This window comes from Mastacembelus armatus, chromosome 13, assembly GCF_900324485.2.
Source record: "Mastacembelus armatus chromosome 13, fMasArm1.2, whole genome shotgun sequence".
Classification (NCBI taxonomy): domain Eukaryota; kingdom Metazoa; phylum Chordata; class Actinopteri; order Synbranchiformes; family Mastacembelidae; genus Mastacembelus; species Mastacembelus armatus.
This window is the reverse complement of record NC_046645.1, coordinates 10,443,824-10,468,518: the sequence shown is the minus strand read 5'-3', so window position 1 is coordinate 10,468,518 and position 24,695 is coordinate 10,443,824. Positions and strand designations below refer to the sequence as shown.

At 38.9% G+C, this 24,695-nt stretch overlaps 3 protein-coding genes across 3 annotated transcripts in view; all 3 read left to right on the top strand.

Annotated features, from left to right (window-relative positions):
• Positions 1-2,464: 2,464 nt before the first annotated feature.
• On the top strand, positions 2,465-7,195 carry tbcb (tubulin folding cofactor B). The gene is made up of 7 exons (XM_026329095.1): positions 2,465-2,618; positions 3,018-3,169; positions 3,381-3,524; positions 3,744-3,840; positions 4,255-4,446; positions 6,186-6,258; positions 6,364-7,195. The coding sequence occupies exons 2-7, from the start codon at positions 3,050-3,052 to the stop codon at positions 6,476-6,478; spliced, it is 741 nt and encodes a 246-aa protein (XP_026184880.1). The 5' UTR covers positions 2,465-2,618; positions 3,018-3,049; the 3' UTR covers positions 6,479-7,195.
• Positions 7,196-9,249: 2,054 nt separating this feature from the next.
• clptm1 (CLPTM1 regulator of GABA type A receptor forward trafficking) lies at positions 9,250-20,920 on the top strand. The gene is made up of 14 exons (XM_026298927.1): positions 9,250-9,348; positions 12,246-12,394; positions 13,219-13,342; positions 13,580-13,738; positions 13,931-14,048; positions 14,133-14,218; positions 15,013-15,133; positions 15,305-15,549; positions 15,895-15,988; positions 16,300-16,490; positions 16,658-16,753; positions 17,178-17,313; positions 18,224-18,391; positions 19,684-20,920. The coding sequence occupies exons 1-14, from the start codon at positions 9,298-9,300 to the stop codon at positions 19,863-19,865; spliced, it is 1,920 nt and encodes a 639-aa protein (XP_026154712.1). The 5' UTR covers positions 9,250-9,297; the 3' UTR covers positions 19,866-20,920.
• A 1,067-nt stretch (positions 20,921-21,987) lies between these two features.
• relb (v-rel avian reticuloendotheliosis viral oncogene homolog B) overlaps positions 21,988-24,695 on the top strand; it is an 11,013-nt gene continuing 8,305 nt past the window's right edge. The window contains exons 1-2 of the mRNA XM_026330164.2: positions 21,988-22,783; positions 22,944-22,964. Coding sequence (XP_026185949.1) covers positions 22,723-22,783; positions 22,944-22,964 — 82 coding nt within the window. The 5' untranslated portion in view covers positions 21,988-22,722. The remainder of the gene's footprint in view (positions 22,784-22,943; positions 22,965-24,695) is intronic.

Below are 24,695 nucleotides of genomic sequence, written 5' to 3'. Positions count from 1 at the left end.
GTGACAGTAAACTGAAGAGGCCATTTTAGGGTTTTGAACTGCTTGGATGTAAAGCAAAGAAGAGATCATGAGAATTATGAGGGTTTTTTTTAATAGTCAAAACTTTTATTTAGTAGTGGAAAAAATAATCATCAGATTACTCCATGATTAAAAAGAGTTAATAGCAGCTTTAAATAGAAGAACTTACTATGTGGCAGACTAGCCTATGTTACATTATTGTTATAGATGTGTTACAGTATTGTTACAAGGAAGTTACAAGGAATTTCCCTTGTGGATCAATAAAGTTTATCTAATCTAATCTAATCTATTGGAAGCATTTCAAAGGTGCAGCTGGTAGAGATGAAACTTGATAACAGCTACTTTATACATTTTTATGTAAAACCTTATCCTGCACAGTAGTTAGTACAAAAGTACATTTTCCTAGAAAATCTAAAGAAAGCATTATCAAATGACAGACATTTTAAATACCCAAGTAAAATAATTACATGCCACAGTACATTAAAATGTCTGCAGACCATGACTGGTCAATGTTAAGTATTCTCAATATGCAAATAATGAATCTACATTATAAGGATGCAGGCACACAATTAAAAAAAATATGTTCATGATCAGTTAGTCTGCTGACTATTTTTGTGATTAATTTATGAATAGTTTGATCTTAAAAATTAGACAGTTGTAAAATTCTTATCTGCCCTGGCTGATGTTAACTGGCTACCTAAATGATAGTAGATTCATTTTCTGGTGACTGAGCTGAGTTTTGTAAAAATGCTCCTACATTGATCTCAACTCAGATTAATAAAGATAAAACTGACTGAAAATTCTGAGAGTATCGGCTCTATGGAAATTGTATCCTGCATTTATTTATACTTAATAGCATTCCGAAGATCTTCTATACATCATTTATAAATAATAGCAAATGTGTAGCTCCATAACCATGTGCTGTGATCCCTGGTGTTGACACATTGGCGTTTAATAATAAGCTCTACTTAATCAGAAAAAATCATATCATCAGCCAGTCTTGAGTTAATAGCCCTAGAATAATTTGAGAAAATTAGAAAATGTCTTATAACACGTATTCTCAAAAAGGATAATAGTTGCTATGTTTAATGAATAAGGCTTTTTGCAAATAGTGTTTCTGTGTTTGTTCAGGCAGAACTTGTCATCCCAGTTCTCCAGCTGGATCCTGGTGTGAGGTGGTTCCCCCATGCAAATACTGTCAGCATATACAGACAATTAGGTCTACACTAATAAAGCAGGTATAATTTGCATTACTGACGTGCTTGATGTTTGGATTGTAGTAACAGAAGTGCATCATGCAGGTTCATTCAGGACAGGTTCAGAAAATAAACAGCTTTACCTTGAATGTTTGTTAGACAGAAATCTGCATGGTCTTTGTTGTGTAACAAGCTATATGACCAGCAGAAAAAGGTGAATGAAGCCAAGCAGCTTAGCAGACCTGTATCTCCATTAACAACCTCAGGAATGCAAAGCCTCACTGTGGGGCTGCTGGATTGTCTCAGGCCCCCCTTTTTCTGTCCCTGTTTGGTTGGTTGTAGGTCTGTGCTTTCTTTGATGATCTTTTTTTCTGCCCATACATTGTCTGTTGTGTTCTCTGTGCTTGAGGGATTCTTTGGTTCACTACAAGTACTTAAGTAAAGAGTAGACTTATTTTATTCAGGCAAAAAAGTAAATATTAAAAATCAAACATCAGGAGGAAGGATAAGACATTTTACAGAGGAAGGGCTGATCATACAGATAGTTGTCCTAACAAAAATGCCATTAAATATTAAATATTATTTTACATCCTTAAAACAATTTTAACTTTGGTACAGATTGACTCAACAGACTGAGTGGAAACCAAAGTTTTGTCATGAATATTGATACCAGTATCTATAACATTAATAGCAAATAATGGATCCCTTATGTTAAACCAGGACACAGGAATATCTTCTTAAAGCAGTAGTATTTGCATCTGAGCTGCTTTTCTGTGCGGATAGTGATCACATAAACATTTACTAGTTCATGTGATTAGGAAACCGAGTAGTTAAAATAAATGTCTCATGTCAAGCAAATATTTGGTGCTGATTGAAGCAGCATTCACCTCATTGATAGACAAAATATTAATATCAGGTTGAAACAAACATTTGTTGTATAGACCACTAGACGAACTAGGTCAATGTCTTTCCCTTCCAAACTATCAATATCTAAATGTGTGTGAAACATTTTTCATAAAAAGAAACTTGATTCGTCACGTCACGTTTTAGATTGGCGGATAGCGCCACGGTGTGGTTAAGGGTCGTACTGAAGTCTGCCTGATGATTGGTTACCACTCCTGTCAATCTTCTCGTAAGCGGCCCTTTTCGCGGGCCCTCTCCTTATATATCGTAACACTATTGGTTGAACTAATCTGCCTCTCGGTGTGATTGGTGGTTTCCAATGTGGGGGCGGGAAGAATGTTCCAGACCTGGGCGTGGCAGGAATTAATGTTTTCAGCCACAAACACACAGCGAGGCTAGTAACTCCGTATGTACACTGATATTTTAACGAGACAGTCATGGATTCATCTGGTTGAATAGTGATATAGACACGAGTCGACTTCGGAGAAAACAAACATATTTGTAAGTAGCTACGAGAATCTCGCCCTTTAACCGAGGGCCCACAGTGTATCCAACGTGACTGTGCTGCTGCTAGCCATCTGAACTGTGTGGCCAGCTAATGGAAACTAGAGAAAACGTAGGAGGAAAGTTAAACCAACACTGCTGATAAGACGCTTAAACATCAGATGAAATGATAGGAAATATTCGCAGACTTAAACTAACCTTAAATTTCAGCCGTAGAACATGCTCATGAATGTCAGTACGCATTTGTAAAGAAGAAAAGTAAGATTTGCCTCTCTTAGAAGAAAGCCTTTATCAATGTTAACTTAAACTGATTTTATTCATAAACTGACTGTGGAATAATGTATTTGTCTCAGTCCCTTTGGCTAACATGTCACAATGTTTGACTGCTCTTTTCAGCTTTTGACCAATATCTACGTCCAGTCAGGAAAATGGATGGTGGAATGACAGTAATCACCAACCCCATTGTGAATGTTCGCCTCACCAGCACCATCTCCTCCTTTGAGGTGCAGCGCAGGTTCAATAGAGGGATCAGCATCGCAGAATTGAAGGTGAGCTTCATTTGAGGAGAACTCATAATATGTAGCTCACGAGATGCACAGATTGGCTCTGCTGTTGGGTTTCTCCCAGGCCTTACCTGCAAAATTACACTTTATATTGGGATTAGTGTGTGTAGTTTTTCCCTTATTCATATTGTCAAAAGCTTTGTTATATCTCCTGAATTTAATTGTATTGCATGTATTGTTTTGTTTGCATAATAAGGGGAAGTTGGAGATGGTTGTAGGAGCACCTGCCTCCTGCATGGACCTGGAGCTGTTCAGCGTTTCTGACAAGTTCCTGCAGAAAATGGATGATAATGATGCTCTGCTGGGTTCCTACCCTGTGGATGATGACTGCAGAATACACGTACGTAGCAGCTCGGTGTGGAAGCTTTTATTAATATAGTCAGTTCAGTTCACCAAGAAGTAAAGAGTGCTTACAACATCTGCAGCTCACACCTATGTTAGCAAGCAACAATAATACAATCTTGACAAACGCTAGAACTGTCACTGTCATTACCTCTCTTGTTTGAAGCTTATGTGATTTATTAGCTAAAACGTTCTTCACTACTTGTTTCTTCCGCAGGTTACTGATAAAAGTGGGGGTCAGATGGGCGAATTTAGTGATGTTTCCAAAGTGGAGAAGTTTGAACTCTCAGCTGAGGCTTATGAAAAGAGAACAGGTACTGTCTGCCAGCTAAGTGCCAATTTCTAATTCTTATCATGTAAATTTTACTGTTTGGGTGTTGAAGAGTCTCCCAATTAACAGAGTTATTGACATGAAAAGCAGCAATTAACAACATTACAGATTTGTTGTTAATTTAGTCAATCAACCACTGCACATTAGTCTGAGGATCCAGACAATAACTGTTAGAACAACTAGTATTTAAAATTGTTAATTGTACCTATGAACAAAAACAATTTTTATAGAAATTGCAATGCCTCTAGCATATAGTGCCCAAGTTGGTCTTTTCTAGGAAGTTTTTTTTTTTTTGCTAATCATTGACAAATATAAATGTGTTATTCCAGCATATTTAATAGAGCAAATTCTGTGGTATCCACTATTTTGTGTTATAATCCAATGTCTCTTCCATCAGACACTGCAAGGTCATTCATGAAGAAACAGCGTGTTGGTCGCTTCAATGAGGAAGAGATGACCAAGAAAAAAGCTGAGCATGCTGCTCGGGAGGAGGAACAGAAGGCTGCTGCTGAAGCCATTACTGTTGGCAGCCGATGCCAAGTGCTGGTCCCTGGGCAACCTGCAAAGCTTGGCACAGTCATGTATGTTGGTAAGTTTGGATGAAGCTTAGCTGACTAACTTTTAAAGACACTGGCATATATAATGTTGGAGTTAGGAGTACCTGTTGTAAAGACATACAGTGGGTACGGAAAGTATTCAGACCCCTTTAAATTTTTCACTCTTTGTGTCATTGCAGTCATTTGCCAAAATCAAAAAAGTTCATTTTATTTCTCATTAATGTACACTCAGCACCCCATCTTGACAGAAAAAAACAGAAATGTAGAAATTTTTGCAAATTTATTAAAAAAGAAAAACTGAAATATCACATGGTCATAAGTATTCAGACCCTTTGCAGTGACACTCATATTTAACTCACATGCTGTCCATTTCTTCTGATCCTCCTTGAGATGGTTCTGCTCCTTCACTGGAGTCCAGCTGTGTTTAATTAAACTGATTGGACTTGATTAGGAAAGGCACACACCTGTCTATATAAGACCTTACAGCTCACAGTGCATGTCAGAGCAAATGAGAATCATGAGGTCGAAGGAACTGCCCAAGGAGCTCAGAGACAGAATTGTGGCAAGGCACAGATCTGGCCAAGGTTACAAAAGAATTTCTGCAGCACTCAAGGTTCCTAAGAGCACAGTGGCCTCCATAATCCTCAAACGGAAAAAGTTTGGGACGACCAGAACTCTTCCTAGACCTGGCCGTCCAGCCAAACTGAGCAATCGTGGGAGAAGAGCCTTGGTGAGAGAGGTAAAGAAGAACCCAAAGATCACTGTGGCTGAGCTCCAGAGATGCAGTAGGGAGATGGGAGAAAGTTCCACAAAGTCAACTATCACTGCAGCCCTCCACCAGTCGGGGCATTATGGCAGAGTGGCCCGACGGAAGCCTCTCCTCAGTGCAAGACACGAAAGCCTGCATAGAGTTTGCCAAAAAACACATGAAGGACTCTGAGACTATGAGAAATAAGATTCTCTGGTCTGATGAGACCAAGATTGAACTTTTTGGCGTTAATTCTAAGCGGTATGTGTGGAGAAAACCAGGCACTGCTCATCACCTGCCCAATACAATCCCTACAGTGAAACATGGTGGTGGGAGCATCATGTTGTGGGGGTGTTTTTCAGCTGCAGGGACAGGACGACTGGTTGCAATTGAAGGAAAGATGAATGCGGCCAAGTACAGAGATATCTTGGAAGAAAACCTCTTCCAGAGTGCTCAGGACCTCAGACTGGGCCGAAGGTTCACCTTTCAACAGGACAATGACCCTAAGCACACAGCTAAAATAACAAAGGAATGGCTTCGGAACAACTCTGTGACCGTTCTTGACTGGCCCAGCCAGAGCCCTGACCTAAACCCAATTGAGCATCTCTGGAGAGACCTGAAAATGGCTGTCCACCAACGTTCACCATCCAACCTGACAGAACTGGAGAGGATCTGCAAGGAAGAATGACAGAGGATCCCCAAATCCAGGTGTGAAAAACTTGTTGCATCATTCCCAAGAAGACTCATGGCTGTACTAGCTCAAAAGGGTGCTTCTACTCAATACTGAGCACAGGGTCTGAATACTTATGACCATGTGATATTTCAGTTTTTCTTTTTTAATAAATTTGCAAAAATTTCTACATTTGTTTTTTTCTGTCAAGATGGGGTGCTGAGTGTACATTAATGAGAAATAAAATGAACTTTTTTGATTTTGGCAAATGGCTGCAATGACACAAAGAGTGAAAATTTTAAAGGGGTCTGAATACTTTCCATACCCACTGTATGTTGGTGCATTCATTGCAGGTACGGCAGATTTCAAGCCAGGCTATTGGGTGGGTGTGAAGTATGATGAGCCCCTGGGAAAGCACAATGGAACGTAAGCACATTATCATTTTCTTAACCAGACGATCACGTTGGTCTTGATTTTGCCTGCTTTTAATTTTATCCTTTTTTTTTTTTTTTTTAAATTATGTCTCCACAGTGTTGAAGGGAAGCAATACTTTGAATGCGAGAACAAATATGGTGCATTTGTGAAGCCCCTGAGTGTGACTGTGGGAGACTTCCCTGAGGAGGATTACGGTTTAGATGAGATGTAAGACTGTTTAGGCTTTCTTTCCTGAAATTAATCTTCAAGCTGTTCGCCATTCAGCAACCAGAGATGAGTTATTTCTGTTGTAACTAATGTTTTTTGTTTGTTTTGTGCCTCTCTGGAAGCTGCGATTCAAAGTAATTTTAGCCACTAGTTCCCTCTCATTATCTTCATTGACAGTCAGGTAGTAGTCTGGTGTGCTAGATATGATAATAAAACAGGATCATCGCTAAAGAAGCTCATACCCTCAGGTTTTAGTAAAGGTGAGGGTTTTAGTTGCGACTGAGGCAATGTAATGAAGGTTAAGTTGTAGGCTTTCAATTCTCGCACTGTGTTCTCAGTTTTGTTGAAGTACCATTACTTGTTGCTCCCAAGCTTTCTCAAGACAGGAGTTTCTGTAATCTTAACAGTCGGGATACCAACTACATTTCTTTATTTAGTTCATATCATTTGTACAAAGCAGATTGTATATAACTGTTTATAGTTCACTGTAGTGGTTTTTTGAAGAGTGTACATCGCTTAGAGAGTGCCCCAAGGATTAGATACCTATCTGTTTGAAGAACAATCTTCCCTAAAATGTTTTGTTGCTTGTATTCCTACTCTGAGTTAAAGCAGAGAAACATTTTCCACTCAGACTGAAAGTCATTGCACCATTTTTCATTAACCATGGATAGACAGGAAATTCACTGGTGAAGAACAAAGGATATAAATCCAACAGCAGATAATTGGCACGTTTTACAGTGAAAACCGTTGCTCATGTTTGTTATACTTTGAGTCTCTGCTGTTTAAATATGTGCACAGTGCCTGAAATGAATGTGAAAGTATGCAAGCCTAGATACCTTCTTTTCTCAACAGCTAAAATTTATTTCATTTCATTCAGTCTGAGTGACTATGAGATATATTTCCCTTTTTTTTTTTTTTTTTTTTTTGACTAAATCTCTCATTGCACTTGTCTCGCATATATTGAACCATTGAAATAAAAAAGTAATTCAAGTTTAGATGTAAGGCTCAGTATGACATCTTTTTATTTAAATGTGTGCGGTGAAACAAATGTACGTTTTTAATTTAAATTAAATATATTCATATGTGCATAATGAAGTGAAAATCCAAGAATAAAGATTAAGGAGAGTGTATTCTGGACAATAGTCAGTGAAGATTTGTATATCACAGTACATCCTCCAAATAACTGAATTCTGAACTGTAAAATGAATTTTAAAATGTTCAAAGAAATTCAAAATAATATTTTAGGTTGTACCTAACAGGGCTGAATTTTATGCTCCCCCCTCACCCCATTTTTCCAGCACCATAAAAGCATCATACAGAATTTATTTGAGATGAAATACAATCTCTGTTAGCACTTAGGCCCTTCTACATTATATATGTCTTCTATTCATTCTGTAGTATCACACATCTTTTTGTTCAGGCGGGCAGTTGAGAAATATTAAATTCTGGTATGTACCGCTGATGTTTCCTATCTGCAGCTTAAGCATAAATGTATCTGAGATGTGTGTTTCATTAGATGTATATTTTTTAGTTTGATACCATCTACACCAGGTTGGCCATCACATTAATATTTCAAAACACAAAAGAGAAACTACTTGACAGCAAATCTTTCACATTTACTGCTCTTGCATCTCTGGTACCCTGGATCATCTTAACAGCTACATCAGTCACCCTCCAGTTAACTGCTTTCTCTCCGTTACTATCTCTGGTCACAACACAACTCTGCTTTGCAGTACATTTAAAATGAAGTATAGGCCTTATTTATGCTTTGTTTTATGTTACTGGTCTAAAACTTAACATGTTGTGCTGTCCTCTGAAGCTTACAAATGAAATGTAAATTAAATTATTGTCTTTTTTTATTTCAATGAAATACCATCACCAAAAATGTAGTGTTCTCGTTTCTTTTTCTAAAAACTTAAACTCAAAGGTGCTGGTGTTACTATGTGCCAAAGGGTAATGCATAATAATAAAAGGTATTTGTCAGTACATAGCTTATCAGACTGAGTTGCTTTGTCTGTATGTGTAGCTGTGAATGATTTACACTGTTATTACACTTAATATTTGCTTGAAATTCTATGTTTGTGCTTATAACAGTTATTCCATTTTTCAGTTTTCTTCACTTTTACAAGAACTTGTCTGCTCTGTATATAAATTACTTGGATGTCTGTCCATTACAGTAGAGTGATCCTTCAAATCAGCCTAAGGTTTCTCCCTTTCTCCCCTTTTTAAGTTCATCCTTACCTGAGCTGAGAGTCTAAGGAGAGGGTGTCATAGACAAAGGTGTGTAAGTGCTTTTGTAATATAGAATCTGAGTCAATAGAACACTAATCTGTCCATATACTGAAAAGACTGAAATATGAAAATGAATATACTGAAACTGAAAGATATGATGAACAAATCAACTAATAATTTGGTTAATACTCTACTACTAAAAATTACTATAATTATTATTTTCATTGTAAAACTTTGCATCAATCAGATTTTATTAAGTTGAGATCCATCATGAATGCATACCTTTAAACCTCTGAAAAGCTATATAAAGCAGAGATTGCTGAATATTGGAATCTGCCATTTACATCTATAGCGTTTCACCCTTTACCCGTTATGTTTTTTTATTCCAGCAAACAAAAGTAATTGTTGTCTTTAGGTTTGTGGTACTAGTATTTCGTTTGTAAAATAAAACGCAGCAATAATCCGCCTCCTCACATTTTTCGTCATCACTTCGATGAAGACTCGCGTCACTCCAATGACGCTACAACCGACCTCTCGCGAGTTTCCCAGCCAGCACGGTGTGGTGCGTGTGCGCGACAGAGACAAGGAAAGATGGCGACGCAGGAGAGCGAAGCAGCTAAAGCTACCGTGAGCAACGGCGAGGTAAAATAAATGACATTTTTATTACCTTCTTTACTTTTCACGCCCGATGGAAGTGGATTTTATTGTTTGCTTGAGCGTCGAGCCCGAACCCCGTTAACCTTTAAACGTGTTACCGATCGTTACACGAGCCCCAGTGACGTTGTCAGTGCCGGTTGGTTTTAAAACGGCCCCTCCTGTCTTTAACGGGGCGCTGAGGTGTCCTAGCTGCTAGCGGACAGATGACCGGAGGGACAGAGACGGTTTCCCACCTGAAGACACGCTGGAACACACACACATGAAGAGATAATCCAAAGCGAGCCGGCTGCCCGCTGCAGCGTGTCCGGTAACGAGCAGTCATCAAGGCCTGAACCGAGCAGCTTGGCTCCACCGGTCAGGCCAGTACACCGGGCTGCTCCCTCGGTCCTGGTCTGCTATAAACCCCATTATTGACAGTCTACCCAGGGAAAGAGTCTGGCTTACTGTGCGGTATATCTTCCACTTCAGCGATAACGTTAGCTAGCTAACTGTTATATGACTCCGTTTAGCCTAACCGGAGAAATCCCAGCTAAATTGTCATATGTGGTTGTAAATATGTGGTGTCTAGATAACCAACACCATTCACAGGTTACCAGAGGTCACAGGGAATCATAACTTCTGGAGGCAAAACACTGTGCCCAGACCAAAAAAAAAAACAAAACACAAACTATCTAATAATAGTGATGCCAAACACTGATATGATGAAACAGACAGACTGCAAAGATGCAGGTAACACTACCATAGGTTTTGCGTTATTTAGAGCTGCAACAATTAGTTGATTGGTTGATCAACAAAATATTAATCGGTAGTTATTTTGACAAATGCTAATGTGTCTGATGTGTCACTTTTCACAAGAAAGGAAAGATAGTGATGAAAGACATTTTACCCGAAACAAATGAAAAACCGTTTAATTGGGAAAGTACTCCCCAGATTTCTTTGTTTTAATAGCTTCAGTTGCAGATCTAGGTAATCTTTGATAATCCATTAAATACTGTGACAGTTTATTTTCATCTTATAAGTGATGAATGAATTGTTCCAGGGTTAACTCTCATCCATTGTCATTACATGGAAGTCACAGAGAAACTAGCAGTTATTATAGCAATTGTTTTCCCATGTCATGTCTGTCGCAGGTTACAAGTGGTCAAAGTGAGTCATTTCTCTCTAAAGGCAAACCACTGGTCTCCTTTGTCCATATTCAAAGTCTCTCTTTGGGCAGGCAAACATTTGTCATTACACTCGATATTTATATCAATCAAATAAATTGTATAACTGTACCAAATGGCAAATATTTGAATACAAATAAATGAATCTGTTTTATTGTTCAGGTAAGACAACATTATTATCTAAACACTGCTTTAGGGTTCTATTTTAATTTACATATTGTCAGGGATTTATCTTTCAGAAAATGTAAGGAAATGGCAGAAACTAATGCAAGGGTACTACATGCACTTAGTGTCTGTTTTATAATATAATCACTGTCAGGATAAATCCGCTTTGGTTTGGATGAAGCAGTTATTTGCTTTTGAGGTCTGCTCCTGGTGAATCAGTGGTATTAATCTATGGGAAACCCTAAGTGGCTAGTATCCAGATATAACCTCAGGTGTATGCTTTGTTTTTGATTTCCTGCCTTTTGATTTAATTTTCTGCTGAGTTCTGGCATAACTGCATGGACTCCGACACAACACGTCAGCTGTCTACGGAAAGGTTATTTGTGTTTTTAACAATTAAATAAGACAGAGTCTGTTTTTTGCTGGCTTTGGCCTATAGGGGATACTATCTCCATGTGTAATAAACACCAGAGCAATCACCACTTCTGTGAACGATTGACTTACCTGAACTTTTTGCCCTCCTACTTTAAGATACACTGTGACAATCCAGTGCGAAAAAAGTTCCTCTGAATATTGAATTAGGTGGTTAATTGTTAATCTTTGTTCACTGTGTGTAAGTTGTTTTCTCAAGCTGGAACGCATACACTGTCTTTATAATAGTTATTACGTTGATCGTATTGTTTGTTTCTAGAGGCCCACCACTTGTCTCCCTTGTGTTGGTAACAATGGGGGAGATTAGATGTTTTGATAGTGAATGAGTCTCATGACTTGGCATTTGCTTGTCTTTTGTGTCGGTTGAATGGAACGCGGCCTTGCTGGAGGGGTGGGCGATTACATGGACGCACTGAAGCTTTCAAGGGTGAAATTAAAGAGAAAAACAAATGTCAGATTTTATTCACCTTTAATATGTACATATTCATGCTCATGTTTGCATTAATCTTTTGACCATTGAAAGGGTTATTTTAAACTAAGTCAAAACTCCAAAGACTCCTACAGAGGAATCTTTGTCTCACTTTGGCCAGCCAACAGAAACAGCAGAATATTGACAGTAAGAATAGCATAATCAACTCTTACATGTGAGACCCTTTAACCAGGAAATTTTTAGCTTTAAAAGGGAATTATTTGATGATCAAAATAGCAGTAGTGTAAGGTTTTGGTTCATAGCCTCCATAAACCCAGTTTTAAAGCTACCCAAAATGTCTTTAGGTAATGTTACATGCATGTCAGGTCACCACATAAGAGAAATCTATAACGAATTGTATTTTTTTTCACCTTATTTACAACCTTTAATCCTCAAATCCTAGCAATGAACTCTGTATTTTGATTGGGTATTAGGGGTGTATCGTACCCTGAGGGGTACACTGTACTGTGGTGTTGCATAATCACTTTAGGTTTTGAGTGAAGTACACTGGCTATGTCTGACTCATGTAAGACTCCCTTTTATTGTCAGTGAAGCTGTTCTTGTTGTGCTTCATTAGGTTGCTGTTGCTGCACCATCGTTGTGAATTTCTGTGGCACCTCTGACTGTGTTTTGGTGTGTATGTACGATTGTAGGTGAGCAGCAATGGAACTGCTGCAACAGCAGATGGCCAGACTGTGCAGACAGCTGGAAATGCACAAGACCCTCAGCAGCAGCAGCAGCAGCAGCAGCAACAACAACAAGCACCTAATGCATGGCAGGTCATTAAAGGAGTGCTGTTCAGGTGAGTTTTTCTTTCTGACTTTTGTCTCTGTACAGAGATACAGCACAACCCAAGTATAATTTATTTATTTTCCATTTCAGTGTCATGATCTGGAAAATCATATGTCCTGAAGAGGGCATATGATTTTCAGAAAACAGTGTTATAACAATAAAGCTCAAAAGTAGGAGCTTTAAAGTATGAGTGAGTCACTTCCCTGGGTTCTATTGTCTGCTGTATGGTAGAGCAGTATTTTGGTTGTACTGTACTGTACAGATGTACTGAATGTGCAGTACACAGTGTTGGTTATAAATGGATGAAAATTCACCTAGTTATTTTCATGTCTGGACTTTTTGACAGAAGTGTTGTCAGTTTAACCCTAACCAACCAAAGAGGGAAGTATATACTGAACACCACCACAGTCACAAAAGGGGAGGTTAGACTGATCAAAATAAAAAGATAAAGCAGAAAATGTTTTTCTCTGTTTGCCACAGTGTTATGTTCTTCTTTCACTACTTAGTTTCTGTTTTTGGCCCATGATTATTATTTTTTTTATGGTGCAAGAAGGGCATCTCTCTTAAAGTGTGACTGTACCGTGGTATGACTGAGTATAGTTTAAGATTAGACTTCTTATGGTTTCACTCACCTGTAGTAGATCTTCACACCTCAAGAGATAAGGTGAAAATGGACATTTTTGTCTCACAGTTTATATCAATCGAACTCTGTTCTGTTAATCTAACTCATCACCCCTTCTGCTATTCTTTTCATATGATCTTTCTCTCTGATTGTTTCCCCCATCTTATGTTCAACTAAATCCTTTTGTTGTCTGTTTGCTCTTGTTCCTCCAGAATCTTCATAATCTGGGCGATCAGTAGCTGGTTCCGCCGAGGACCGTCCACGCCTGACCCCAGCACACCAGCTGGGGCACCCAGAGTGCCCAGCAGGAACCTCTTCCCCAAAGACACTCTCATGGTAGTACACCTGTTCCCCAGCCGTAAAGATGTCATTGTCTTATCTGCATGGCTAGCTGCTTTATTAAATATTTTTAATTGAATGGAAGCCATTCATTCTTAAACACCCCTCATACTTTGGATTCCCTCAAGTATTTGGACAGCAGGCCAGTGTTATCTCTCCCTGTTCAACTAACTGCCTCACGCTCCCCTGACTCTGTAATGTCATAAACACCTTATTTTCTCACCATGCCTGCAGGACCTGTATGTGTATGTGTCCCAGGAGGAGGTGTTCTCAGACTTCAACGACACAGAAGCCCTGTTCTGGTTCCACAGGGACCTGGTCTATGGAGACTGGACCACAGGGGAAAGCGGGGATGGCTGCTATCAGCACTATAAGGAGATGGACATCCCAGAGGTGGGGTTGATCAAGATTGAGGAGAGGTGCATAGTGATAGGCAGGCAGCAGGGGGGAGGTATGAGAGACAGCAGATGTATAGTAGGTAGGAACAGTTGTTACACAGGAGAGACAATGGTAATGAGCATGACAGGTTTGTAATGTGAGTTTGTCTGAAACTAATACCTGTCCCTGTGTGGCGTGTGCTTCCAGAAAGTGCAGCAGAATGGTTCCCTTTACATACACGTCTACTTCACTAAAAGTGGGCTCCACCCAGACCCCAAACGGAAGGGGCAGTATCGCAGACTGGCAACAGTTCATACAACACGAAGTAAGCACATCTGCAAAACACACACATATTGTACACTCTAAACGGTGTATGTAGTAGTTAACTTTTATTTTGTTACTCTTTCAGTGCTGAATAAATTCAAGCGAAGAAAATTTCTGAAGACCAAGAATCTGCTAACAGGGGAGACAGAAGCAGATCCTGAAATGATCAAGGTTGATATATTTTAGTTTTATTTTTTATTTATTCTGTGCACTGAGGAGCTAGACTGTTAAATCATCCAATATTAGCTTCTTATAGATAATTGTATTGTACAATTATCATTTTCAATTTTTAAATGCATGCATCCTGATCACAAAGTAAGGATTCAATATCAAAATTCATTTCTTACATTAAAAATACTGTTTAACAGTATTTACATAGTACAGTACATATATATTTATTGACTGATGTTTTTTTATAGCTATAGCAGTGCAGGCCTCAGAAATACACATTCCATCAGGCTGTAGTATACTGTGTTGTAGACATGAATATGGGGACTTGATACCCTGTGGACTGTGTTAAGTTATAATTTGTAAAACATGAGTTGTCTTGATGCTGACATTTGATCCAGCAAATTTTGATTTTATTGATTTGCTGTCACAGGATTTTTGACTAGGCCTACAAGTTTTTTGTTTTTTTTTTACACAATGTGAAAGAGAAGTAAGGACATCAGAACAGTTATCCTGCACTCATGATACAGATTTTAAAAAAAACCTGAAAGAAAAGTTGCTGATACCTTAGTGAATCTTAGAAAAGACAATGATTTTAGGAATTAGAATAAATAAAAATCACCAAAATAATCAAGGATGTGACTCAATTTTTACCTTTGACTTTCTGTCTTATAACTTCATTATAAGACTCAAGTTATTAAATTTGTTTTGATTTTCGTGATATTTTATCTCAAATCTGAAACTGAGGTTGTTGCTGCTTATCGCTGATATGTCTAATCAGACGTGTGTCCTCATAGCGGGCAGAAAGCCACGGTCCAGTGGAGATCATCTCTCATTGGCACCCCAACCTCACCATCAACATGGTAGATGACCATACGGCCTGGGTCAAAGGCTCTGTTCCCCCTCCTTTGGACCAACGTAAGTTCCTCCCACTCATACTCGCCTTGTCTCCATTAATGCGCTAAGCTGTAAATGTTTTTTAAAGCTCTCTATTGCAGCAGGAGTTTAACATCCCAGATAACAATCACATCTTAAAGTTTTGTGTGAAAACATCTGACATTGCCATTGTTCTACACTGTCTACCACTAGATGTTAAGTTTGATGCTGTTAGTGGTGACTACTACCCCATCGTATACTTCAATGACTACTGGAACCTTCAGAAGGACTACTATCCCATCAATGAGACCCTGACAAAGCTCCCACTGCGCCTCACCTACTGCCCACTGTCCTTGTGGCGCTGGCAGCTGTACGCTGCCCAGAATGCTCGCTCACCGTGGAATTTCCTGCCTGAGGACACCTATGAGCAGTCTGATGAAGACCAAGACTCTGTCAAGGTAAGAGGCTGGATATATACATACATGTTGTATGTAATGAAACAAGATCAGTGTTTTGTAATTATTTCATTACAAAACATTGTACCCTCCTGAATAGCCTGTATGGAGATCACTGTTGTTGGTGTTGTATCTAGAGCTGCAACAATCCATTAGTTGATTAACAGAAAAACACTTACTCAGTGACCTGACTGTCTGACTCTCTCACTTACTTCCTTGTGTGTGAGCAGTTTTATGGCTGTGAGGCCACTGCTGCAGCTAAATCTAATCTTTGAACTTTGTGATTAAACATAAAATCTTAGATGTTGTTACCTCTGTAACCTAATATATGAAACATTCTGTGTATAGGTGGCCCTTTTGGAAACCAACCCATATCTTCTGGGGCTCACCATTGTTGTCTCCATTGTGCACAGCATCTTTGAGTTTCTTGCGTTCAAGAATGGTAAGGTCACACCTGCCAGCCTGTATTAAGTATTTTCTTTAACAGAAAAAAAAATAGTTTGCACAGTGTCTGTCCAGGGGTGGTTTTTGATAGCATGTTTTCAAATTTAAATCCAGTTCCAAATCTTCTTTTAAAATCTAAATCCTTTCTGAAGTCTTGTCAGATGTTTTTAAGTAGTTGGTTTGGCTGCGGAGCCTAACAAATCTGGGTATTTTATTCACTTGGACTCAGATCTAAAATATGACTGGCTATCGAAACCCATCCCTATGTCTCTCAATCCCATCTTTACCTCACCACCATGTCCTCCTCAGATATCCAATTCTGGAACAGCAGACAGTCTCTCGAAGGTCTGTCTGTACGCTCCATCATATTTGGAGTTTTTCAGTCTCTGGTGGTGCTACTGTACATACTGGACAATGAAACCAACGTTGTGGTGCAGGTCAGCGTCTTCATTGGCCTGCTTATTGACCTGTGGAAAATCACTAAGGTCATGGATGTCAGAGTAAGTTACAAAATAAAATGTAAAATAAGTTTTTCCAGCTTTTCCTTTGCTTCCCTTTTGTTCACCCAAATTATAGCTTTTTGTATCAGTTAATTACATTTTGCATGTCGACTTACTGTTTGGCTATCATCATGTTCCAGTAACCATCTCTTTTTGTCTTTGTGTAGTTGGACAGAGAGAACAAAATTGCAGGGGTATTTCCAAGATTGGTATTCACAGACAAGTCAACATATGTGGAGTCTTCAACCAAAATTTATGACGATGTAAGTTAAACCAAAAGTCATTAACAACACTTTAAAACACTGACCACACCCAGAGGACACCGCTTTCCAAAATACATTTAGATGGTATTATGTGTTAGGACAGGTCACAGAAATTGACAATTATAATTAAAGTGTAGGTCTGATCAAGTGTGTGTGTGTGTGTGTGTGTGTGTGTGTGTGTGTGTGTGTGTGTGTGTGTGTGTGTGTGTGTGTGTGTGTGTGTGTGTGTGTGTGTGTGTGTGTGTGTGTGTGTGTGTGTATGTTGCTCAATGGAGGACAAGCCTAAATACACATTTCTCTGTTGGGATGCCAAACATTTGTCAAGCATGTCTTAAAAAAGCAAAGCAATAAGTGGTATATGTCAGTTTCTTTTTATTGTTTCTGATAATAGGATAATTCCTTTTCTCTCTTGCTCTGTGAACAGATGGCCTTCAAGTACTTGTCATGGCTGCTCTACCCTCTGTTTGGCTGCTATGCTGTCTACAGTTTATTGTACGTAGAGCACAAAGGCTGGTATTCATGGATACTCAGCATGCTCTATGGATTCTTGTTAACCTTTGGTAAGTTTGTCTAAAGAAATTATATACTACACTACTTATCATTTTATATTGTATATCCTTTTATTTATATTGAATATCAAGGACACTTTATAAATAGCCATCTATTTTTTACAATTTGTGTTTTATTTGTAACCAAAATTAACAGTTCATTTAATTGGGAAACACAGGAGGGGGAGAAAAAGAATATTAAGGAAGAAGAAAGGCACTTACTTAAGAATAATTTTGATTGTTTATGTATTTGCAATATGTCTGTGAAATACAGAAAAAATAAGTCATGGTGAGTGAAAGTATGTGAACCTTTTGGGATTTATTACTGCATTTATTATGAACAGTGATGATCTAATTGACCTAACAGAAATCGTTGTTTTAGTTCATATTGAAAACATCAAACATTCACAGTGTAGGTTGGAGAATGTACTAAACAGCTGAGGCTAATGACATAAAAAAGCTAATTGGAACCAGGACTTGGCAAGCCTGGAGCTAATGCACATAAAGTTATGCAGGGAAAACTGGAGAGCATATTGAATTCACACAGCACTCCTGTTTCCCTTCCATACATCAAGTAATTACCTGTAAATTCTAATATTTGATCTCAGTTCAAATAAATCCACATCATGACTGCAATAGCAACTTGGAACAGATCCAGAAACCTTTAGTTTTAAAGTGCCATAAATACTCAAAATATTGTACAAGAAAGATATAGATTTTATTATTATTTTATTATTAATTATCTGTCTCTAAATGGAAGCACAGCTAATGTTTTCATACTTGCATCATGGTTACGTACCCAATTCCCACGAGCCTCTGCTGCTAATGTGCTGTGTATTAATAGAATTTTTAAAGGTACACTCATGTCATGTTACCCGCTGCCTAATTTATAAAAATTGTTCCTTTCTGTTTTTTGTCTTAGGTTTCATTACAATGACGCCACAGCTATTCATCAACTACAAAATGAAGTCTGTGGCCCACCTCCCATGGAGGATGCTCACCTACAAGGCTCTCAATACGTTTATTGATGACCTGTTCGCCTTTGTCATCAGGATGCCCATGATGTACAGGATAGGATGCCTCAGAGATGGTATATATTCTGTGATTGAGAATACATATGGTTTTTTTTTTGTTTTTTTTTCTTAATGAATTTTCAGGATCCTGGAAATTTTCAAGTCACCTACAACAAGCAGTGGGAGTGCACGCTCTTTTACTTCTTTCAGCCCACATTCAAGAGGAACTGTTTTGAGTTTGTAGCTTGATGAAGATAAATTCAGATGTGCAGTGTTTTTTGCTGGAGGTGGTTTCAGATTTGACTCATTGCTCAGCATGGCAGCAGCTGAAGTAGGCGAGCAGATATAATCCAGACGGATTTGTTGTTTGTTCAGAGGAAAGGCTGTCCTCGTTTCTGCACCTCATTCTTGACTTTAGCACACTTGACTCTAGAAGTGTAAAATCATTCACTGTATTGTTGGATTCTCTGCAGCCACAGAGGAACTGATACAAAATCAGTCTCAGGCTTTGAAATTTATCATGTTGCGAGGAATCCTCTAACGCCACCTGGTGTCCAATCTTTAGAATCACTGATTTCTGTAACATGCTGGATAATTTGAGGGACTATTTGAAAGTATTTAAATATAGAGTTCATTAGGGGAAATAAATTGGATGTACATTTACACAGCATTAGTTAATCTGTATAACAGAGTCATGTAATACTCTTTATCTCTTGCCAGTGATTTTTCTATATATTGGTAACAAATCCCATAAAGAGACTAAAACCAGTAGTGAATTAGGTCTGTGAGTCCAGAACCTGATTTAACTTGCCTGTTCCATAGAGTTGTAGTTTTGACCAAAACACATCAGTGAGGCACACTGGTGCCCTGTTTATTCATTGTGAAGAATATGGGCAGTGTATTTTATGTTTACACATGGCCATCACTTTCACGGTCTCTGGAAGTCTCTGTAGCATAGTTTGTATTGTAAACAACCACAGCTTTTCCTTTGCCTTTTCAGCTTTGTCTAGAATTAGCATCAGAAAATAAAGTGCAGCCTGCATGATTCTGGTATCTCCCATTGTCTGATGGATCTTATCCAGAGTGTCCTCATCATTGAAGCTTATCAAATAAGTGGCAGATGTCTCTGCATTGTTGAGTATTGACACCAGCTGCATCAGCTCTCCCCTGTAGTTGTAGGTGGCTCGTTGTCAGTCGGTGGGACGACTGTGTTTTCTTGTGCGAATGCTCCAGCTCATACCACTCCTCTATGAACCCATCACATCCAACAGTCTCTTCTTGTGTGTCAGGATCTGTCCCAGGCATTGGAAACATGTCAAACGTGAATATGTGTTCCTCAGTTGACTAACATCATCTTTCTCCGCTGCAGATGTGGTGTTCTTCATCTACCTTTACCAGCGCTGGATCTATCGAGTCGATCCCAACCGGGTCAACGAGTTTGGCATCAGCGGAGTAGGCCACTCCCAGAACAACACAGCAGCATCAGACACTGCTCCTGCCGCAGCAGCCACCGTCACAGACAAACCAGAGGGGGAGAAGAAGAATGATTAAGCATGACCACGCCCTTATCTGCCTCTCTGGCCCTCACCGCTTGGACGAAGAGGACTTGTGGAAATTAGGCAGGAAGGGGAATTGTGGTTTAGCTGTTATGGACGCCGCTACTTATAAAACAAAAAACAAACAAAAAAAAACGCTGTTCTGCTGTTCCCTCTGATTTCTGTGTGGATCCACAGAGAATCACTTTCAGTGTAGACTGGTAAATTCTTATTTCTGTTCCCCGGCCATCCTCTCACCCTCTTGTTTTGCAGTTCAAGTGAAGTAAAACAAAACGTGATGTACTGTATTCTGTATGATTTTTCAGAGGGTAACAGTGTCTTGAGTAGATGTTGAGAGGGGAACGGGTCACAGTTATACTACTTTTTTTTTTTTTTTTTTTTTTTTCATACAGCGAAGACAGAAGCCAAGTGCAACTTTTGTTCTTTGTGTAGATTCCTTGTGTTTTTTTCTTTTCATTCCATGTGAGCACCATGTTTCAGATTGCCTGGAACCTGGTGAGTAGTGCTGGATGAAACTGGAAAAACCTTAGCCACAGCCGAGGTTAAGGAGGTGGTGACCGAAGACGAGATGGGACACTACCCACAAGACAGTGATTACTACCCTCAATTTTAAAGAAATGGTTAATGTTCTAAACTTGAACAGGAAAAAAATAACAGCCTTGTTGGTATTAATATAAATATATTAATATTGTCAATGATTTAACTTTTGTTTTTCAGTCACTAAGCATTCTTTTATATGTCCTCAAACTGTACAGAATCCCAGCTTGTAATGTTAATAATACAAATGTCAAAACAGTCTAGCAATAGCTAATTTGCCAGTGTAATTTTTATTTCCCCCACCCTCGTCCGGATATCAGATTTTCAAATTATTTCACGCTCCAAAAGCAGATCACCTTGACAGACACAGTGGAGGCAATCAGGTGTGTGCTACAAGAATTACAGTCTTTTTAGTTTGACTGCTGTAAATCCTGAAGTAAAGATGGTTTCATGTGGGTACATTTTACATTTTCAGCATTCCTGTTTATAGTAAAACTTAAGTGTGATTTAAAATGTCTTTGCAAAGCTTTTTTTTCAAGTTACTCTTACATAACATGCTGAGTTCAAGTGGTAGGAAAGCAGGGATCCAGTGTTAACATTGCTTTCTATTTATGCCAGTGTGTGTTCTCATACACGTTATTATGGGGATAGGCTGTTCACCCTGAAGACTTGGTTTAAGCCTGCAACTAGTACATGTTACCATTATTTTCCTTGATTAATCTTTTTTGCCTAGAAAATGACAGGTGTTGAATTCAAGAAGCTGAATTTGGTTAATGTGATGGAGGTGTGGCCACTACCACTTAAGTGTGTGTGTGTATGTGTGTGTGTTTGTATATATAAAGACAAGCACTTCAGAGTAATACAGGCATGAAATACTATACACAGTAGGTGTATATGCGATGTCAACAATTCAAACAGTACTTTTTATTCTGGTTGTCCTGCTGGAGGCTGAATGAGGGCAAACTGGTGTTAGACACCTTTAGCATTTGTCCAGGCAAATGTTGCTGCAGACTTGCTGATTTCCTGCCATTTTGGCTTGTGATCATGAACATAGTGTGACAATGTGGCCTCAAACCCTTCTGAAGTGAGACACCCAGACTGAAAGAGAAGGCTATAGACACTGTGGGTTTTTGTCTCTTTATAGTTATTTTGTTTTTTCCAGTTATTTTGACTCTGTGGTCATTTGTTTGGCTTTCTAACAAGAACAGTCTCTTCAGAGGGGGGTGGTGGACCCTTAATAGCCAAGCAAAGCCTATTTGGGACCCACAGCTTGTGTGTGTGCAGTTTGACCAATGATGTGACTGTTTTTTAGTCATGAAGGCTTAAAACGCTTTACAAAAAAAAAACATGCTTAAGAAATGTACAGCACTAATGTTTTTTTTGTAAATCCCATCCCACCTTTGGCATGTTCGCCCAGACACAGACCTACACGTTAATATTTGCCCTGATATTAGCAGAGTTCAGAAATAGAGATGTGGCACCGTATTTTTCTCAGCAACAGAGACATTTATACCCTTTGTTTGGTTCCCAGCCGAGTCACTGCTTCCTCTAAATGGCTCAGCTTTTGCTTTCCGTTTCCTTTAAATGGCCCTGTGCCCCGTGTGACCAGCAGGTGTCACTGCTGCACCGCACGATTGACGTCTAAAGTCAAAACGCGGCTGACACACAGCGCTTTGTAGGTTCGTCGACCAAAGGTAGAGTAAGTTAAGCTCCGATTTTGTCAGCCTACAGGAAACGTGAGGTTCAGCAGGATACCGGAATGATGCAACCGTGAGAAATCGGTCCTGTTTCTAGAAGGATCGGCTGTGGCATGTGATCAAACAGATGGTGTTTGTGCAGAGCTTATTTTAATAGGCGGGAATAGTTTCGCGGTGAGATTACTTAATGGAAAAAAGTTCTCCCTTTTTGGGTCAGCATCTTCGCTCGGGCTCAAGATTTGAATATTCAAATCAGTAAAGCATCACGTCAAGCCTCGTACGGCCGCAGTACCGTACCTGCAGTCCTGACGGGGGGGTTCCCGTTTGGGAGGTGACGCTACCAGAGGGGATTTCCGCGACCTGAACCAGCCAATCAGAGCGAGGCTGTTGCGGAAACACAAAACTGCGCAGAACTGATTCACAGCGCATTAACACATGGCTCCGGGTCAGTTTAGGGGCGTTTTACGGGTCGGTACAAAAACTCAGCGCTGGTATCTCGTCTGACGAGCCTTTACCTCAGGTGGCTGAAAGCAAAGAGACACCTTTAGACAGAAGACAGAAGAGTAACACCGGGCCTGTCCGGTTTGGAAGGAGTTCAAGGACACGAAGACTGAGTTGATGGTTTTGAAAGACTCCTTACATGCGCTGAAAGACATGGACGTCCTCAGCGGTGCCGCCGGTAGGTCTGAAGTGTTCACCATCGCATGTTTGTGTGTGAGGGAGAGCTGACATTATCTTCAGCCAACACCCATTACTGTTACTGCTCTGCTTTCTGCAGCTGTGACTGCGGCTACTTTTGTGTTGTGTTCACTGACACTCTGCTTTCTGTTCATTTTCAGGGCGAGGGGTGTCAGACTTTGGTGAGTAGGCTATAGTCCCTTTGATCTGCATGTGTTGAATGACTTTGTATAGAAGAGACATTTCGGCAAAACAAAAGCCCAAACATTTCATAAAACATATGAGCAGCATTGTTTTATTCTATGTATTGAAGCGAAGGTTGCGTTTTACTGACTTGTTTATATACACTATATAATGTACACTATATCATGTTGCTTAAAATACCCATTACAATTCACCCAAACACAAGCATTCATTTTCAAACCGTATGAAATTATGTACATATACCCAGAAAACCAAGAAATGCACAGGTATTTTTACACATTTCTTTAAAAAACCCATAAATTAATTGATTATTAAAATTGGCTAATAGATTAGTCCTTTCTGCTGTTATTTAATTTCACATCACTACAGCTGCTGTTATTTCACAGTTCAGGCTGCAGGATACTTTGTTTGGGTTACAAGTGTCACCCACAGGAGGCTTCAGCCACAGACTGCAGGGTGCATTTGTCTCCTGGTAGCTATGGCAACAAGACACTCTTCATTTCCACCTGTAGTAAGAAGTAACTAGTACAGTAACCAAGTACTGTATTTAATCACAGTTAAGAGGTACATGTACTTTACTTGATTATGTCCAGTTTTGGTACTCTATGTTTGTGCTTCATTACATTTCAGAGGAAAAACTACTTTTTATTCTGCTGCATTTACTTGAGGTTTAGCTGCCAGTCACTCATCAGATTAACATTTTAACTTTCAGGTGATTTTACATATTAAAACAAATGATGTGGTCATGAGTCACAGTGTCCAAAGTTAAGAGGTTTAAATAAAGAAAAAGCTGAGCCTGATGTTGCAGATGTTTGTGAGTCATTAGAAGTTTATCTAAAGGGTAATTTCCCCTGTAAATCTCTCAGGTAGTTGCAGCAAAATTGTTCACAATTTCACAACTTCAGAGATTAGAGAAAAAGCCAGAAATATATTTGTGAGTTTTCTACATCATTAACCATCAGTCAGACTGCTGTAAATAAATTAAAACATATCGAGCAGCCACAACAGAAAAACGTTGCTTGTTCATCAGTTTTAACAACCTCAGAATATCATATAATAATACACTGTACTTTGCTTTTTGTACAATTTGCTCTTACTACCTCGAATTCAGTAGGACTTTGGAAGGCAGGAGTTTTATTTGTTAAGGTGTTTTGAAACTATTTTGAAACTAATTGCACTTTTAGTTTAAATAAGGATCTGAGGTACTGACCACGTGGGAAATATTGGACAGTCGGCACAAGTTGAGCATGTGCAAACAAATAAGGAAAACTTTTGTCATACATTGCTGTAGCTCTGAGCTTGAAACCCATCTAATATAAATACAGAAAATATATAAACACATGGTTTCCATTGTGGAAATTCATCTGGAACTCGGTAATAAACTCAACATAGGTAATTGAGCTAAAGCACTCTCTGAACTCTTTTTTTTTTTTTTCTTTTAATTCGTACAAAGCTTCATGGCTCTTCCCACGAAACTCTCAAGAAAGAAATTATCGGGCACTAACAGAAAATGTAAAATAGTGTTTACATTTTATATAATTGTTTTAACCAATCCTTTTCAATAAACTAACTTGTGCTTAATTTCTATATGTAAAGTTTCCTTTAAATATGTGAAAAGGGCTTAAAATAAAATTTCTATTAGTTAAATATTTAGAATTAGCATTATTCTATTAAGTTCATTTATATTAATTGCAGTGTCTGTTCTCAGT